The 18,073-nt window shown below is 53.8% G+C and overlaps 1 protein-coding gene across 7 annotated transcripts in view; it reads right to left on the reverse strand.

The window, feature by feature from the left end:
* Nfix (nuclear factor I X) overlaps positions 1-18,073 on the reverse strand; it is a 95,280-nt gene that overhangs the window by 11,519 nt on the left and 65,688 nt on the right. For 5 of the 7 annotated variants that reach the window (XM_034522792.2, XM_034522786.2, XM_034522788.2 and 2 more), the window contains exons 3-8: positions 11,747-11,809; positions 11,447-11,521; positions 10,973-11,093; positions 9,620-9,756; positions 6,853-6,975; positions 4,737-4,912 (exon numbers count right to left, since the gene is read on the reverse strand). In XM_034522792.2, coding sequence (XP_034378683.1) covers positions 4,737-4,912; positions 6,853-6,975; positions 9,620-9,756; positions 10,973-11,093; positions 11,447-11,521; positions 11,747-11,809 — 695 coding nt within the window. The remainder of the gene's footprint in view (positions 1-4,736; positions 4,913-6,852; positions 6,976-9,619; positions 9,757-10,972; positions 11,094-11,446; positions 11,522-11,746; positions 11,810-18,073) is intronic. The other 2 variants (XM_034522795.2, XM_034522789.2) reach the window with 1 other exon arrangement.

Consider the following 18,073-nt stretch of genomic DNA (forward strand, 5'->3'; position numbering starts at 1 on the left):
GAGAAGCCAGCTCACCTCCAAGGTCTCAAAGGTACACTCCATCCATGGGCCTAGCTGGGGCTGGCTAACTAGCCAAGACCCACAGGCTTGCCAACATCCACCCCAGTGGGCAGCATGGCTCAGGAGGCTGCGGTACTGGGAAGTTCACCCTCCAGTCTATCTGCAGCAGATCCTGTTCTCAGCCTGTGAACAGTGGGATGCTGGCCTTTTCTATAAAGATCAGCCAGCGAGGAAAATACGCTATTGGTGGCTCCAACTTCTGTGTGGTTCTTCAAGAGCGAGTCCCTGGATAACGCACGCCCTCAGGAGCCAGGGACATTCTGCCACCAAGATCCATTCCTTGTCCTTTTGTGCCCTCTTTGGCCTCAAACTTTGGTTTCTCCTCCAGGCCTCATGCCTGACCGTGTCTGGGTCAGCTTCAAGGCTTCAGAGAAAGTACGCACCACAGGCTCTCCAGCACTGGCAAGCGCAGTTTCCCTGGAGAGACCTGGAACATGCCTCCTGCTGTTCGGACAGAGCCCGCAGGGCCCACCTGCAGGTGGGAGCTGCTCTTCTTTTCCTATGGAGCAAACTTCAGCCCTTCTGGCCACTTAGGCACAAGTACTAGGGAGGTCTTTCTCTCCCAACTTGCCCTCAAACTGGTAAACCTCCTGCTTCGACATCCCGGGTGCTCAGATTATAAGGGTGCACCATTATACCTGGCCAGTGCTCCTCCTACAGTGCTCCTCCCACAGTGCTCCTCCTATGGGAAGACAAACCCCAGGAAAACTCCTCACCTCCCGGAGGTCTCCAGCCAGCTAGTCTTCCTCCCCCCCCCTCAGCTGATGATAATGAGACCCCTCGGGGTGGGGTGGGGAGCAGTTGTGGGGGTGAAGGAGTGGGACCACCTTTGCTCTGAGTGAGTGACTCAGCTTGGTGCTCTGGACCTCCGACCATGGCCTAGGCATTGTACTCATACTGTGTCTGACCTGCCAACTACCCACAAGGGACCAGCTGTTATTTCAGGGTCATTCTGCTCCCCATCCTGGAAGACACTGGCAACATCCAGAGCCATTTTTGAGGCCTAGAAGATACTATTGACATCAAGTGGTAAGCACAAATCCATACAGCTTGAGGACGGAAGCTCGTCTTCTGTTTGACGCTAACAGTACTGTCTCTAGGAAACTTTGATACAAAGGAAGCTTTAGTCTACCCATTCTACAGCTGAATCCAGTAAAGTTCTGTGCAAAAAAGTAGTTCATCCAAAGTCATCTGCTACACTGGCCATGCCTGGGGCAGCCTCGTGGGCCCTCTTCCCCAAAAGCAAATTAGCTCAGCTCTCTTTCGAATGTTCCACTGTTATAGAAGTAAGACACCCTTCCCAAATGGTTATTCAAGGCTCTTATCCCACATCTTCTCTCGTCTCCCAGGCATTTCCCATGCTGAGTTCCTTGGACTTTCTAGAACTCAGGCTAACAGCCCTGCTCACTTCAGAGTGCCCTGTAGGAAGCTTCTTCCTGTACCCCTTGAGGTCTGCTCTGAAAGCATCACATACCCACCCAAGGACCGGCCAGAGTCTCTGAGTCATACTGATCCCTCACTATCCTATTCTTGGATACCCTTCACCCTTCATCAGAGTCACGGGAGCAGCTGAGCCCAGACTCCAGCATGCCAGCAGACTCAAGGCCCATCTCCAGAAAGCTGGACCTCAGGGTCTTTTCCTCAAGTGGGACTATGCTGTCCTTTCTGCTGCACGTCATCTCCTTCCATGTTTATGTGGGTTCCAGGGATCAAACTTAGGTCATTAAACTAGTGTGGCAAGTGCTTTACTCCTGAGGATGACTGAACATCTGATCATCCTGCCTCCACCTCCCAAATGCTGGGATTACAGGCATACACTGCCATGCCCAGCTCCTGCTCCACTTCAGTCACACCTGACCCAGACCTTGGGTTCTTTGTAGCTACGAGCATTTATCCCTCATGACCTGCTAGACTTGACACACTATTCCTTCTGCCATTCCTGTATCCTCTGAGGATGACAGTTTGGAGCATCTGGCAAAAAAAATCAGTGACTGCCCAACATCCTATCTGTGACCCAGACTTTTGTCCAGGAGTCTTCTGTGCTAGGTATACCATCTTAGAGAGTGACTCTGGTTCTGGGCAGCATCAGGACCAAAGGATAGTCTTTCCAACTCTGCAGGGATATCAGTGAGAGCCAAGCAGCAGCCTCTCCCCTGGTGTCTACGGCCTGTCTGGCTCTCATCCCATGCTTCCCCCAGACAGGAAATGCAACAGTCCCACAGATCACAGCCTCATGACGTCTCTCTGGGTTCCGAGCATCTAGGACACAGCATGGAGCCCATCTCCTGCAACAGTGTCTAAAAGGACAACCCACTTGATGGGGCTAGTCACAACACTCAAGACTTATTTCTAGAAGTAACGTTCACCAGGCCTGGAACATTGGAGTTCTAGGTGAGTAGATGTCAAGGCATTAAAATATCAAAGTCTTTGACTCTGCGTTACTTTAGGAACTGAGTTGGGGCTTAAAGGAGTCTACACTGGCCCAGCACATCACTTGCCTCATACAGGTGGCAGCATCCTGCTTCCAAGTCATTATCCCCACTCAGCCCTCACCACCCCTGAAACACTACTACCCAGAACCCTTCCTCCTGCCCTTGGTTATCACCTTAGATGCTGTATCCATGTGACCTCCGATGAAATACTAAGTGCCCAAGAGCCCTTCTGTAATCATCTGTATTTCTTCTCTATGAATATCTTCCTGAAAACCTGGTCTGTAACCTGGGGTTCCTGAGGTGGCTCTAGGTCAGTGGTTTCTAAAGTGGATATTCTGGCTAGAAGACTGGGAGCAGGGCCTCGGTAGACACTTGGGTTCCTAGGCTCCACAGCTCCTGAAACAAGCTGAAGGCTGAGGCCTCTGGGTGACTCTTGACATAGGATAGGTCTGAGGACCGCCGCTCTGCTGTGGCCCTGGGAAGCAGCAGTCTCTGTTCTCCTACAAGCCAGACTCTTCCCAACATAACTGCATCTTTTGACTCCCCTCAGAAGCCCTATGGTCTCTGAAGCAGGCTTTCTCTCAGTGTCAGGTCACAGATAAAGTCCTGACAGAATTCCCTACTCCCCAATGCTAGTTACATTCGGCCAGGTGTCTGCTTACATCTCTGTCTGCAGTCTCGTGGAACAGGTACCTGTCTTGAGAAAATAACTCTTAGGCAAAGTGGGTGTTCCATGTTACACATGCCAGGTCACAGGAGAGCCTCAGAGCCCAGCCTCAGGAGGCAGGAGCCAAACTCACTCTTTCTTCAAGGTCCTGTGGTTAGAGGCTCTTTGCACTGACCTAAAGGTCCTAGGCCCTGCTTATCTGGAATCCGAGCCTGGCTGCCTCTGTAGGTTAGGCAGTATCCCTCTGGAGTCTACTCTGTCTCTGAAGTGACAACCAGGGGCCAGTTCTACGCCCCTACCCCTCTAAGATGGGCAGTTTTTAATCCAGAGAGGCAGGAAGGCCACCAGTGTGCTAAGCTGTAGAGTCAGCAAGAGAAACTCTTGTGGGGTAAAGGAGGCAAGAAGAGGCAGACAGCAGAAGGGTGGGGACGGGGGAGCAAGCCAGAGGAAACAGGACCAGGCCCAGGATGGACAGAGAGCCAGGATGCAGACCCTCGCCCAGCCAGTCATGCCCCAGAACCAGAAAACAGCCATTCTTTCAGGAGCACATCAAGGCAGCCTGGCTGGAGCACAGAGGACCACTGCTGTTCGCCCTGGACTGCCGCTGGTGTGGACTCCAGAACACCTCTCCCAACTTGTTTTCCAAGCCCCTTGAACATCTTCCTGCTGACTTCTTACAGCCAGACTCCCTGTACCAGCTGAGAGAGGAGCTGGGGAGTTTGCATACCGCTGGCCTGCAGAACTGCCCAGAAGTCTGGACCACCATGTCTCATCTCAAGTGACCCCTAGAGACTGAGCATGCGCTGGCAGCATCTCTGGCCCATTATCTTCCTGGGTAATTCCTTTGCTGAGCACCTGGAGTGTGGACCAGGCCCTGGTGCTGGCTAATAGAGTAGAAATCCACATGGAGCCCCACTGTCCCACAGAATTGTGGACCGGAAGGACTTCCTAGAACCATAACAGTGTGGGAGCCCTTTGTTAAGAGTCCTGACATAGGAGTCTATCTTCACACAGGCTTCTCACGGGGCCAGAGACAGATTTGATGGCCATAAGTGAGAGGAAGGAGATACTCCTGGCATCTGTCAGGTGGGGGCCAGGGATGCCTCCTACACAGTCCAGGGCAGCCCCACACCACGAAGAATAAACAGTCCAAACGTCAACAGTGATGAGCCAGGAAAACTCAGGTCCAGAATCTGTCAAATTCTTGACCCTCTACATTTTAGGAAGAGGTGGTAGTCCAAGGCCTAGATTGAACAAATTATAGGCTCATTCCTGCTGGGAACCAAGGGTCAACAGGAAGGCCAAGAAGCCCCGAAGGGAGGGTTGGACAGCTGCCCCAACTCTCCGACCCTGACAGACAGGCCCTAGCACAATCCTCAGCCCCTGGCCCCAAGCCCACTCAAGCTGACCACAAGGTAGATTCCGTGGACTTTCTGCTACTCCAACTCCACGTATGCTCCAGACTTTTGGCCCTATTCTTGTGAGCCCTTAGACGGACAGATGGACAGACAGACAGAGAGACAGACACACAGACAAAGAGATGAGGCTACAGGGCCTCCTGTGCCCTCTGGACTCACCTGTCCGGTGGCCTGACCCGAGCCGTCAGAGCACACAAACTGCACGAACTCCTTCAGCGAGTCCTGCCCATGGTGGTGGTGGTAGCGGATGGTTGGGTGTGTGAAATACGGGCTCGACTGCTGGATGATAGATGTGGAAGGGAAGTGCAATGCTGATGCCGTGGCCCGGGGGCTCCCTGTGTGCACACAGGCAGGGGAGAGAAAAGGGTGTGAGAACAGGCCCCTGGACCAAGAAGCCATGGTGGTTGGTAGAAGGTCTGAGGATCTTGAGAAAGAGGCAAATGGGGCAGAAGCACTGTGTCAGGCACAAAATGCCTCAGTCATCTAAGTTTATAAAAAAACAAAACAAAACAAAATCAATGCAATAAAATAAAATAAACTGGCAGGCTCGTACCTGTGGGCCAGCTGCTTGCTTCTATAAATACTGTCTGACTGGAGCTGGCGTGGGGGTTAGCTGAGGCAGGTGAACAGTGAGCTACCAGTGCAGGGTTGGGCCTATCTGTTTAAAATTGTTAGGATGTTGCTTTTCTGGTTTGTTTGTTGAGATAGAGCTTCTTATAACCCAGGCCAAACCTGATGACCTAAAGCTCTGGACGCTCCTGTCCCCACTTCCTAATGAAATGCCTTGACTGCAGGTACGTGGTTGATTTCCTTTTGTTCTTGCAGTATGGAGTCTTGAGCTCCATGCTCCCTGTGTGCTAACTCTCTGCCATCCCAGCAAACCATTACAATGTTATTTGCTTTTCAAAAGCTTTTGCTCTTGTTTGTTTTCTGAGTCATACCCCTCAAATTGTTGATCCTCCTGCCTCAGCCTCCTGTGTGCTGATTTCAGGTGTTGGAATCATCCTATGCTTTGCAACTGTTTTTACTATTCAGAAACAACACGCTGATCTGTTACTTATCTTCTGTTGAGTTTTTAGCATCCTTGATGTTTTCCTTCCTTTACCCTCTGCAAACACCTCTCTTGTCCTGTCCTAGATGTAAGCCTGCCTGAAAGACTGACGAGATTACCAGGGCTCCGAAGTCTCTAGACAGACAGGCCCTGCCTGTGCAGGATCGGCACCCGGCACACAAACAACTCCAAATGTGTGAGTGGATGCACAGGCTTCCTTCATGTGTTGGCCCTGTCGCTGTGAACTCACAGTTCCTACCCCTGTACAGGCCTCCGCTCTTCCTCAAGCTCTCCCCCTTCCTGTCTGTTTCCAATCAGCTCACTCTTGCTCTCAGTTTCATTAGGGGGCTGAGGAAACTTGGCTTCTCTCTGGAGTTCATAAAACTGGAGTGCACCAGGGTGGAGCCTGCCTCCCTCCTGCTGCCTGCACAAGGCCTGGGCTCCCTGCCCCCACCTTGTGGCCACCACACCCTGCCCCAGTGCTGGCTGCCTCTGGGCTCTAAGCCAGGAGGCCCCAAGGAGGAAGCTGGGAGGTAAACCTCCCTGTCGTGTCCTACAGAAGAGAAGAGAGGAATGGCAGACACAAGAGGGCCATGTGCAAACAAAAGCCAGGCCTTTGCTGCCAGATGGGTGCTGAGGGAGGGAAGTAGCGCGTGCGGGAGAGCCAGGTTCCCGGGTATCCTGCCTGGCCCCACTCTCAGGAAGACCCAGCATCTTCTCAGGGCCTGAAGAGATGTGCCCTCAGACCAGCAAGGCAGTCCTTTTCGTAGTGAGCCTTGTCCTTTTGGCCCAGCCCTCTACTTCTGGGAAAGGCAGGGAGGCCCAGATTAGGTGACAGTTTGCTCTAGGACAGACACCAGGAACCTGGACTGCTGAGCAGTGCTCTTTCTAATCCACAGGAGAGCAACTTGGCTCAACTCCTTGCTAGTGGGGGAGGAGGAGGCTGCATGCAGCTCCCAGTGAGCATGTGCGAAACATGCACCCAACATAGACTTATGCAGCCAGAGTTAGCATGTGGGAGGGATCCTAGGAACCGAGTGGGCAAGCCTGGCTCTCAGAGGTACACTGCCCATCCCATGCCACCCCACTGCTGTGCACGACCCACTTGGGGAGTCCAGATCTGTAACGCAGAGCGATCCCTGGCCCCCTGTAGTACCTGGCCAGCTGCCCCTTGCTGTGGCTGCCTCCCACAGTGTCCCCTTAAGCCCCGCCCCCATCTCTCACCTGGTCTGACTCCAGCAAGCACAGGCAGCGGGTGGTGGGTGAAAGCCATGCGTGGGGAACTGCCCTGAGAGGAGAGGGCGCTGCAGAAGTCCAGCTTTCCTGACTTCTTTAGAGAAGCAGGGCCTGGGGGGAGGAAGCAGCAACACGCGGGTTTAGCTGGCTGGGGTGGGAAGCCAGCAAAGCAGCCCGCTCCTTCTCTCCTCAGCACCCAGCAGCCCTTCCTCCACCTCGGGCCCTGCTCTGCTCCTCCTGGGGCCTGACCTCAGGGGTGCAATCTGGCTATGGTTGCTTCTGCAAAGAGGAAAATGGGGCCCCTGGTAACATGTGGGAGAGTGTGCTGGGCAAGGGTGGCAAAGGAAGGGATCCTGCTCCTGATGGTCGATAAAGGAATGAAAATGGGTGCAGGGCTAGCATCTAGGAAGGGATGCATGAGGAGCCCACCGATGCCAGGTGGAGAGCCAGGGGTCACAGGCATGAAAGAAGCCAGAGAGGCAAGGGTGGGACATAGAGCTGTGACAAGGCACCCTGAGCCCTAGGATACTCTGGCCTGAAGAAATCAGCGCTCTCTTTCTGAAGAAAAGGAAAAAGGAAAGCATAGTTAGAGACACTCCAGAGCTGCAACAGGAGAACAAAGGCTGGAGCCGGAGCTGGAGTATCCTGGGGACAGCTAGAGGGCAAGGACTGCCCTGGCCACAGGGCTCAGAGTGGGGCTTTTCTCTGCCCTGTTGCCAAAGGCAAGGGCAGTATTCAGCCAGAGAAAGGGGTACAAAAAGACCCCGACTGGGCTTTGCCTTTGACAGTCAGAGATTGCAAGCCAACATCATCTCTCTGCAGTATGCACAGATCCAGGTGACAGATTGTCAGACGGCTCCCAGGGGCACATTCTCTTGGTATCTCTTGTCCTGGTCTGAGCCTCAAGGCCATGCCCAGACTGACCAGGCAAGGTGGAGGTGAGGCAGACTTTGAGCTTCAATCTTTGAGGGATAAATCTAGTTGGTTTAGATGGGAAAGGGGGGCTGCAGAAGAGAAACCCATAGTTTCAACCACAGAGAGAAGTGAGGGGGGGCAGGGGGGAGGGCGAGCTCCCAGCGACCAGCAGAGGTGTTATCTGGCGGCAGCTGTGTACCACCTGATAGCTGGCATGGTGAGGAGGGGGGAGTGCCCCACCAGCTGTGCACAGCTGTCCCTGCTGCTGCACAGTGCCTACCCAGCTGTTCCCACCCTGCAGCTGGCTGCTTAATTGGCGATTTGTCGCAGCCCAGGGAAACAGCGACAAGTTGGGGGTAAGGGATCCTGGGGGCACAGTGCGTGGCAGGACTACCAGAAGCAGCAGAAAAGGCAGGCGGTAGAGCAGACAGAGGACAGACTGCAGAAGCCTGGCGAGGAGGCTCTTGGGAACATGGAGTCACAGGCAGTCCTCAAGGTACCCTAGCAGCAGTCCTTGCAGATGTCACCTGCCCAAGGGCAAGCCTGGCTGGGACCTGGCACACAGCAATCTCCAACCTTCTCAACTTGCTCTCTGTCTACCTCCAGAGATTCCCCTAAGGACTGTGTGTAGGTCACACTGGCCCAGGCTCTGTCTGCCATAGGGAGATCCTGTGAGGGACCTCCAAGTCATGCTGGGTGCCTTTCCATAGAGCACAGTCTCCACTGGCGCTCTAGAGGGTGCCAAGTCCACTCCATCAGCCCAAGACCAGGAGATAAGCTTTGTTTGTTTTTGCATGGGAACCAGAGCCAAAACCAGGGGCTGCACTGGCTCTCTCAGCTATTCTCCACCAGACACCTGGCTCAAAAAACGAAGCCCGGTCCCCATCCCCATCCAGAGCGTCTCCAGCTCCATCTACACTAGGCAAGTTCTCTGCACATTGTACAATAGCAAGTCTGCACTTTCGGGTCCCAATGCCTCAGGGACACTCATAGCTTTTGGTGTGCACGAATTTGTCCCTCTGAGCTTCTAGGCTGCCCATATGACCAGCCTGTCCTGGAGCAGCCCACGGCTGGGCTCAGCAGGAAGCCAAGCTCAGTGAGGACTAGGAAGGTCTAGGCGGCTTCCTCCAGGCTCTTCAAAATCTCTGCTCTTTGCCAGTTTCCCAAGACAGTTCTGCTCTTCCACCTTCAGTTCTGAGCTTCTCTGTAAAGCTGGGTTCCAAGGCTAGGATTAGCCTACCTCAAATCTGTCTCCCTGAGGGCACCTGACATCTAAGAACATTTATAGTCATCCAATAGGATGGCCGGATTCAGTGATGCACCCTGCAGTCCCGGCACTCGGGAGGCTGAGGTAAGGGCACTCAGAGCGTCAGGCCAGCCTGGCTGTTCCACGCTACCTAGGTCCTGTCTCAAAACAGAAACAGCCGACTAAAGAAGGGGGGAGATGTTTGCTACTGGCATCTAGTGGTGGAGCCAGGAATGCTGCTGAACACCTTCTAAAACAAAGGCTGCCCTTGCCTCAGAAAGCCAGGAGGCCTCCAACACAACCCCCGGCCCAGCTGGGGGAATGATTTAATCCAGGGAACCACAAGGCTCGGCAGGTCTCTAGAGACAAGGGATCTATAAAGAGGCAATAAATGGCACTGTAGGCTTGGTTGCTGTCTGCTCTACCTACCATGCCTACAGGCTGACCATCAACTTGGGTGGCTCAGATCCCCACCCTACTCCCTTCTATCAGCATGGTGTGACACCCTTAGGACCCAAGAGCCTGAAAGTGTCACCTGACAAAAGAGGCCATAGGGAAGCACAGACTGCCATATTGCCACTGCTGTGTCCATACCTGCATCCACGTCATTGGGCCATCCGCTAGACTGGCTGCTGCCAGCTGCTGGGGAACGGCCTGTCCCAGGATAGAACACGTCATCAACTGGGCTCTCCATCTCACTGTCATCGATGGACTTGGGGCGCTTGGTGGTGCTGAGGAGGAAGAGGCAAGTTAAGTGGGCCAAAGTTCCGGGCCCCCAGTTCCTGGAGTAGAAAACACCTCCAGACCTGCTCTCCCTCGGGCTGCCATCAAAGAGCAGTCAAAACACCTTCATCTGCCTTCTACACCCCGCCCACTATTTCCTATCAGCTCTCAGCTGTGCTGTGGAACTCAGTCATTAAAGACTTTTTTAAGCCAAGGAGTGGCTCACATCTGTAATCCTAGTACTCAGAAGGCTGACACAGGGGGACTGCAGTGAATTACAGGCCAGCTAGTTGGGCCTGTCTCAGAAAAACAAAGATAAGTAAATAAACTAATTTTTAAAATTCTGATGGAAGACTAAAAGCAAACAGAAAAGGCTGGAGAGGTGGCTCGGCGGTTGAGCGCCAGTGCAGCTCTTGCAGAGGACCTGGGTCTGGTTCCCAGCACTCAGGTCCAAAGCCTCTAGCCATGTGCACATACCTGCACCAGGCATGTGGTGGCGCACACCTTTAGTCCCAGCACTCGGGACACAGAGGCAGGCGGATCTCTGAGTTTGAGGCCAGCCTGGTCTACAGAGTTCCAGGACAGCCTCAGCACACAGAGAAACTATGTCTTGAAAAGGCAAGCAAACAAAAAACTTTAAAAAATTCAAAAGTGAACAAAAAACTTTTCTGGCTAAAAAGGAAAGACTCAAACTCCCCACGCAGAACTCTGGCTCTGATCTCAGGCTTTCTCTCCCAGGCATCTCTTTTTTCTGCAAACTGTGCTCTCCGTCCAGGCCTTTCTATGTTCCATCCTGTAACAGTGGCTTAGCTCCTGTCAGCCCCACCCACACACGCTGTGGCCACAGGGAGCATTCTGGAACGGGCATCTCATCAGACCCTCCAGTGGTTTCCACTCCCGTAAATGACTTCAAGAGTCTTCTGGTCTCTCAAGTACTCTGCAGGGATAATCCTGACTGAGAGGGAGGCTACCTGGAGTCTCCAGGTAGATTCTTCCTACCAGCTCCCTGTGTGTCTGGGCTCAAATGCCATCTCTACAAGATACGCCTCCTCTGAGACTCACTTCCAGGCAGGTTCGTGTGCCTTCTTATGGCTTATGTTTATGACTGAGTGTTCCATGATAGCATAAAGCAGGAGGCTCAGAGAGTGGCTGCGCTTGTGACATGCTGGAGTACCACAGCTGCTGAAGCCATGAGGAGGTGACAAGGCTGTAGTCCATGCTCACCTGGTGGAGGGAGGGGAGGTGATGGACCGCCGTCCCAGGGTCACTTGATTTATGTTGTAGTAACTGGGGCTCTCCAGGTCCGCCAGTGAGAAGTTGGGACCTGATGCAGTTGCAACAGGAGCTGGAAGACAGAGAGGTTGGTGAGACTGGAACCTGCTGTTGTGGACCCTATGGGCCGGTAGGTTACCATGAGCCTCTTCCTAGAAGCCCAGGAAGAGTGATGTCTAGGCTGTTGGGAAGAACCCTTTTCTGGGTGGGATTTCCTGGTTGGGTGTAAGGGAAGAATCTTTGGTTGAGGGTTCCCTGCCCCCCACAGCAGAGTTTAGAGACAGGATTCTCCTGGCAACTGCTCCTCCCAACTCAGGACCAAAGGGACAGAAAGTCTCCAGGATATCATCAACACAGCCCTGTGAGATCTGAAAACCACCTCTGCACCCTAGTCCTGGTCCCTGGCCCTGAGAGGACACCACTTACTCTGTGATACTCTCACCAGCTCTGTCACATTCCAGACCCCGGACGTCACAAAGCAGTCCTGGAAACTTAAGTGCCCTAAGGAAAGAAAATGGCTGGTGAGTGGAGGCAGACCGTGATGGGGTGCCTACCTATTCCCCCAGAGTTCTCCCCCTGCTCAACTCTGACCCTTCAGGGCTTCCCCACTATCCCTCAGGTGACCACCCAAAAGGGAAACACACCAGGGGAAACCTTCCTTCTTGGATGGCAGCCCAAGTCAGTGGACAGCTGAGTAAAGGGAAGGAGAACGGGGTGGACACTGACCGTTGGGCAGTGGTTTGATGTCCGCATCTCCTTGCTGGTTTGAACTATCTGATTGTCCGGATTCTGAAGGAAAAACAAAAGGGAGAAAGAAAGGGTCAGGAGAAAGGTTTCATACAACTACTGACCAAACTGGCACCCTCCAGCCTTGGGCACCAACCCCAAGCAGTAGACTCTGTTCGCCCAGGCTCCAGGGCTAGCCCAAGGGGATGGGGGAGAATGATAACAGTAAGTACTTCACCCAAAATTTGCCAACATTTTGGCTGGATTGGTCACCATGGCAGGCGGAGAGGCACCCTGGCCAGAGTGTGCAGTGGCAATCTCTGGCCTCTGCCCAAAGATGCTAATAGCACCTTCCTTGTGACAACCCAAACTACCTCCAGAAACTGCTCAATGAGCCCTGAGGGACAGAGTTGTCATGGATAGATAGATAGCACTGACCAAGAGTCTGAAGTCAGGAGGAAGAAGACAGTGATGGGCACTGTCCGTATCAGGGCAGACCCCCAGGGCCCTCCCTCTCCGAGAGGGGCATTCCCATCCCTAAATTCATTAATGAATGCTGTTCCTGTGGGCTCATGCCCCTCCGTCTCACCTTTATGCTTACAACCAATGCCTGGCAACCCGGAGGGGGGAGGTGTGCCCTAGCTGCCACCCATTCTGTGCCAGCCTGTCTGGGCTGTCTCATGCCCCACTGCCACAGCTGCTCAGAGGGAGCCCTGAGACAAGGGCCTATTGTGTGGCAGAAGCTCACAGAGGGCTGGGGGCAGGGTGGAGTGTGTGTGTGAATATTTTGCAGAGCTTGAGAAAGCCCCCCATCCTCGCCCCCCTAGGTCCTCCAAAGCTTTGTGTGTGCCAGGGGCAAGATGGGGACCTCCAGAGTGCCTGCCTGGGCATGACAGCTGGTGAGAGGGTGGGGGTGCTGAGGTAGGCTGTAGGGCGCTTGGTGAAGACTCAGCTATTCATAAGGACCACAGGGGTGGCATCTGACACTGTGCCCTGGTTCTGGCCAAGGCTTTGCTGGGCTCTTCGGTGTGGCCCAGACACCCTAGCTGGGCCACTGAGCCATTCCCACAGTTTCATGCATAGCCTGCTGGTTCCTGGGTGGAGTTGGTGGGTCCTTCTCTAAAAGTCAAGGCCCACTACACCTGTGTCTGGGAATACTGAGCAGGCCCCTGAGCTATCTCATGGTATGATAAGTAGGAGGCTGTCCCATTTGGGGCCCTGATCTTTTCTTTCATCTTGTTCAGTTTTCCCCCCTCTCTTATCACTAGGGATTGAACTTAGGGCCTCAAGCAGAGCTCTGCCACTAGGCTACAGCCCCAGTCCTTTTAAATTTTTTTCCAATTAAAAAAAAATTCCCAAAAAAAAAAAAAAAGTAAATCTTGCTATGAAACAAGAGGTAGAAGTTATGAGGAAAGTGTTCACAAACCTTCCCCTCCAATTTGAGGTGCATCCTTCCATGCCACTGTGGGCCAGTCGACTCTCTCCTCGGCATTCTTTGCCATGGAGAGGGGCTTAGGGCCTTCTCCTATAATTTCTAGCTGTATCTTGAGACCTTACTGTACCCTGGTATCACACAGTATGGATTTTCCTCTTACTCTCTGGATCCTTGGGTCTGATGCGGGTCCATGCCAGTCTAAGTCAGTCCAAACAGAAGCCAAGGGGTCTAGGTGGCAGGTAGCCTATGCTAGGGCCTTCCTGGAACCTCACTGTGAAGCTACCTCAATATGCTGAAGAAGGGCACAGCCTCAAGACGGCCATGCAGAGTCCATTAAAGGTTACATGGCACATGCTCTGCTGCCCGCAGACTGTCATGAATCCCAGTCAGCCTGGGACTGACACCACCCCAAAGACCTCCAATTCTGGGTCAGTTTGAGGGGGCTCAGAGTCCATTAGAGCACAACTGGCCCACTGCAAAAAGCCAAATAGAGAGGGAGAGCTGCGTGCCCGTGCCCGTGCCCATGCGTGTGCGCACGCGCATGCGCATGCGCGTGTGCACATCCAGCCAAAGACAGAAAAGAGAACATGACAAAGAGATGGAGGTGCGCCAGCGACGGGCGACTACGGCAGAGACAAATGGGGCTCCAGGAGAGTTCGACAGACAGGAAATCCTTTTAAACCAGGACACTTCCCAAAAGGGTGCTGCTGTTATTACTATTAGTTCATAGAAAGGAGCAAACAGGAGAAGCTGGGAAGGATGAGGCCGGCTGCCACGCGCCACTAGGCGTGGCTCTGGGCGCTGCTGGCAGCCATTTTAGACCTTGGCAGCCATCTTATGGCTGGCGGCCTTAGCCGGCATTGCCACAATGCTGCCACCACCAGCCCCCAACAAGCTCAGCTCAGCTCCAGGACAAAAGGCAGAAACACTGAAGTCTGGATTTAGACTCCCAGGAAGAGGAGCCAGCCCTAGAGCCAGGGCAGCTGCAGCCAGGGTCCTGCAGGTCTGTACTAGCCTCAGCTTTTATGATCCCTGCCTGTGCCATGAAAGGGCAGAGAGAATGAAGCCGGTGCCCTGGCAACACTAGCTTTTGCTGAAAGGCAGTTGAAGCTCTGAGTACCATGTCTAGGCCCAAGGACCTAGCAGTTGAGTAAGAATACCCTGCCGATGGGGCCAAGGGTATCTAGGAAGTAAAGGATGTCGTCAGCTCAGGACACATCTTGGGTAGATACGAGATGGGGTTGGCAGGGAATCGGAAAGGCCACTGGGTCCTCAGTGGTCAGGCTCAGGGGCCAGCCAAGGGACATCCTGCCATCCAGAGATGGGAGCCAGCAGCCAGCTTTCCCATGTTGTGGGGTCTCTGGGATGCCTTAAAACAAAGTCTGTGCCTGTTTTGGACATCCCTAGTGACCAGCAGCTGGGCCCCAGGGCAGCATGCCACAGAGTGTCCAGGCACCTAGACTCCCTCTTCTGCTTGGGACCCTGGAGAAGGTTGTAACAGGACAGAGAGAGGGAAGGCCCTTTACAATAACCCCTCCCCTGGCCCCGCCTCATAGCTGCTTGGCTTTTATCTGGCAGAATGGGGCTTATCAGAGCCACCAGCTGAACAAACACACAAATCCACGGTTAGTGAGAAAAAATACTCTGCCTGAACTCTTTATCTCCTGTTCACAGGCCTTGCACACTGCCCACTGCCAAAAGCACAGGAGGGAACCTGAGGCGGAGCAGTGGGGGCCGAGTTCTCTGCTCTGGAGGTGGAGGGTGGCCTTCCCGAGTCTGGCCTTGCCTTGTCTGCCTTTTTGCCTCAGCCATCTCCCTTCCTCTCTCCTTGTCCCTAGCTCATCAACACTCTTCTCTGGGAGCCCCTGCCAGTGGGTGAGCTACAGCCCATACAGAACCCCCTCCAGTGTCTGCTTTCTCACTGGGGACAATGGGCCAGCTGGTGGTTTGTGGAACGGTGGAGGGACAGGGATGATACGGGCTCATACAAGGCAGGCAGGTGCTGCTTCATCTCTTATCCTGCCCAGCCCACCCTGGACACTGTTACCCTACCCCCCCACCCCCCACCCCCCAGTTTGCTGTGGCCACGTCTCTTAGGAGCTTTCCGTGCCTCAGCCCCTCCAGTCTGGCCGCCATGGAAGCAAAGGCTCCAGCTCCAGTCTCCTCTGTGAGAACAGTCTGGCCCAGGCTGGGAAAAGAAAACAGCTCCTCCCTGCACTCCCCTTGCACAGAGCCCGGGGCTCCTACCACTTCCTTCAGAGAAGGAACCAGGACAAAGGGCTCACCACCACCTCCCCTGGACCCAACCCAAGATAACTCAATGGTCTCCTGAGTCCTGGAGTTGAAGAACCAAACTCCAGGCTCTAAAGTGTCTCCCACTCTGCCCTTCAAATACAACTACCTGACAACCAAGCCCTACCCATGACTGATAGAGGCCCTTGATGGGCAGACAGCTTGGCCCTGCCCACCTGGGCCAGGTTTGGAGAGAGCCCACTGCTCACTGTAAGTACTGTTAGGTGGTTGGTTATAGGTCAGACCACTGGTGAGGGCCCAGGCTGCTCATACAAGGTATGAGCAGAGGCCATCCCTGCTAATGGCCTTGGCTACTCCACAGTGTCTGCAAGGTTCAGAAGGAGCAGGTAAGATGATGAGTTTGGGTTGACTGGGCACGAGTCCAAATGGGTTCTACAAAAGGACCTTTACTGCAGGCGCCCGCCTGCTCTCCGGTCATGCCCATCCCACAGGCCATTCCCCCGCTGCTACAGCTTATAGACTGCAGGTGTTAGACAGCATGCAACTGACAGTAGCCAGCACGCGCCCCTCCTTTCCCCATGCCCCTCAGTGGCTCTTGGGACAGACCAAAGGAAAAAAAAGTCTCCCCATAAAGCTGCATTCCCGCCCCACTTCAGGCCCCTGCTCTCAGCCCAAGTTTTTGCTGGTTTTGGCTTTCTCTCAGATCTCCACCTCTGGGTTTTCTTTCCTAACCTCTGTCATGCCCTCTCTGCAGTCCCCTGTCTCCCTCACTTCTATCTGCTTGCACACACGTACGCACATGTGTGTGTGTATGTGTTTGTGTGTGAGAGAGAGATAGAGAGACAGAGAGACAGAGACAGAGAGACTGTGTCTTAAGCATAGCTCTGGAGGGCAAACTCTCATAACCAGAGCCCATCATTGCCAAAAACCCTGATGTGTGTGTGTGTGTGTGTGTGTGTGTGTGTGTGTATCTAACCACAGACAAGGATGTATTTATGGCTCCTAGCAAGTGAGGGAGGAATTCCTGTTCACTACAGCCAACACTCCATGGCTCCCACGCGAAACAGGCTCATTTTGCAAGGGGCAGCTGCGTGGAGCTCGCTGGCCAGCTGCCTCCATGGACTTCACCCAACATATTCTTTAGGGGCTAGGAGAGGTACACAGATTGGCCTCTGCTGTTCTCCAAAAGCATATCTAGGCATGTGGATACACTCAGATGAACACACTTGTCATACCCTCGGCCACACATGCCACCTGAAGATGCCACCAGCCCCTTCTTAGTGTCAAGACAAGCTGAGTGAAGAGCTACAGAAAGGGACACTTCAACTATGGCAAACTGCTGGTCCAGAAGCAGTGTGATTCCAGTTCCCATCCCTGCCCTCCCTAGGGCTGCATCTCATCTGCCTGCCTCTTCCCCCCTCCTCTGTGATTCCGGAGTGTCCAGGGCACAGGAAACCCAATCTCAAGGAGAGCCAGAGGCCCAGCCTGCAGCAATCAGAGCTGCAGAATGTGACTATTGTACCTCCTGAAACCCAAGTCAGAGAATCTGAGACACCCTGAGGAGGGGGCCCGAAATGGATGGGGGCTGGGAGGAGGGTCACAAAGGGGTTCTCCCTGTCTCAGCAAACAGGACACTGGGGACCTGGACTGAGGAAGTCCTTGACAGTGCAGGGCAGCCAGAGGGCAGAGGGAGGCGGGGCTGGGGAGACAAGGGGCTTCTCAGGTCTCCCCCTCTTTTCCTATGTTCCCTACCTGTGCCCATGCTAGCATAAACACACAACCCAAGGCTGTCTGGGGCTGGGACCTTGCTCCTGTCACCTCTAGATTCTCATGGTTTAGGAGCAGGAACCTGACCTGGAATCACAGCCGTGGAGCTGTGGGTGAGTAAGGGGGGTGAAGCATGTGCCTACCAACTTTCCTCTGTACTCTCATCACCTTATTTCACAGATATCAAGGACTCTAGCTAGCTTTGACCTGAGACACCTGCCAGGGGAGTAGGGGTGTACCGGAAGGAATACGTTTCAGGAAGGGGAAGAGAATAAGTCACAATCACAGGGACATATACTCTACCTGAGGACTAAGGCACAAGGCAAGACAGGTAGCTACCCTGACAGGGTGGACAACAGGTAACTGGTGGGCCAGAGATAGCATAGGAAAGTTAACATTTCACCCTCCACACTGTCTTCTCTCCCTGATTCCTACGTACCATGTAGAAGCAGAGATGAGTCTGCAGGTCCCCCAGGCTGAGGGTAAACCACTGGCCTGCCTTCTTCTATAGCCTATGGTCAGGATTTGTTTAAGAGCCTCAAGTCCTACATGAGGAGAAAGCTGTCTTGTACAGCTATGCTCACCATCATTCATGTGGAAACGGGAATCCTAATGACCAACCCTTCAGCCATCAAGACTCCCACCACCACCTTCACACAAGGTGTTCCTAAACTCATGCTTTTCTCCTAGAGAACAAGAGTGGGGGTTCCATCTCCCCCTATCTCTGTGACAGTCCAGCCTTCCAGGGAGGTCCTCCCCTGCCATGAGCTGCTAGATGTGCCCTGCCAGGTATCTGCCAACTGCCAGAGGCCTAGGGAGAACTGGAGACAGAGATGGGCGCTGAGCAATGAGACAGGGGGACAAGTTGGCAG

This window comes from Arvicanthis niloticus, chromosome 18 (genome assembly GCF_011762505.2).
Source record: "Arvicanthis niloticus isolate mArvNil1 chromosome 18, mArvNil1.pat.X, whole genome shotgun sequence".
In the NCBI taxonomy this organism is placed as follows: Eukaryota; Metazoa; Chordata; class Mammalia; order Rodentia; family Muridae; genus Arvicanthis; species Arvicanthis niloticus.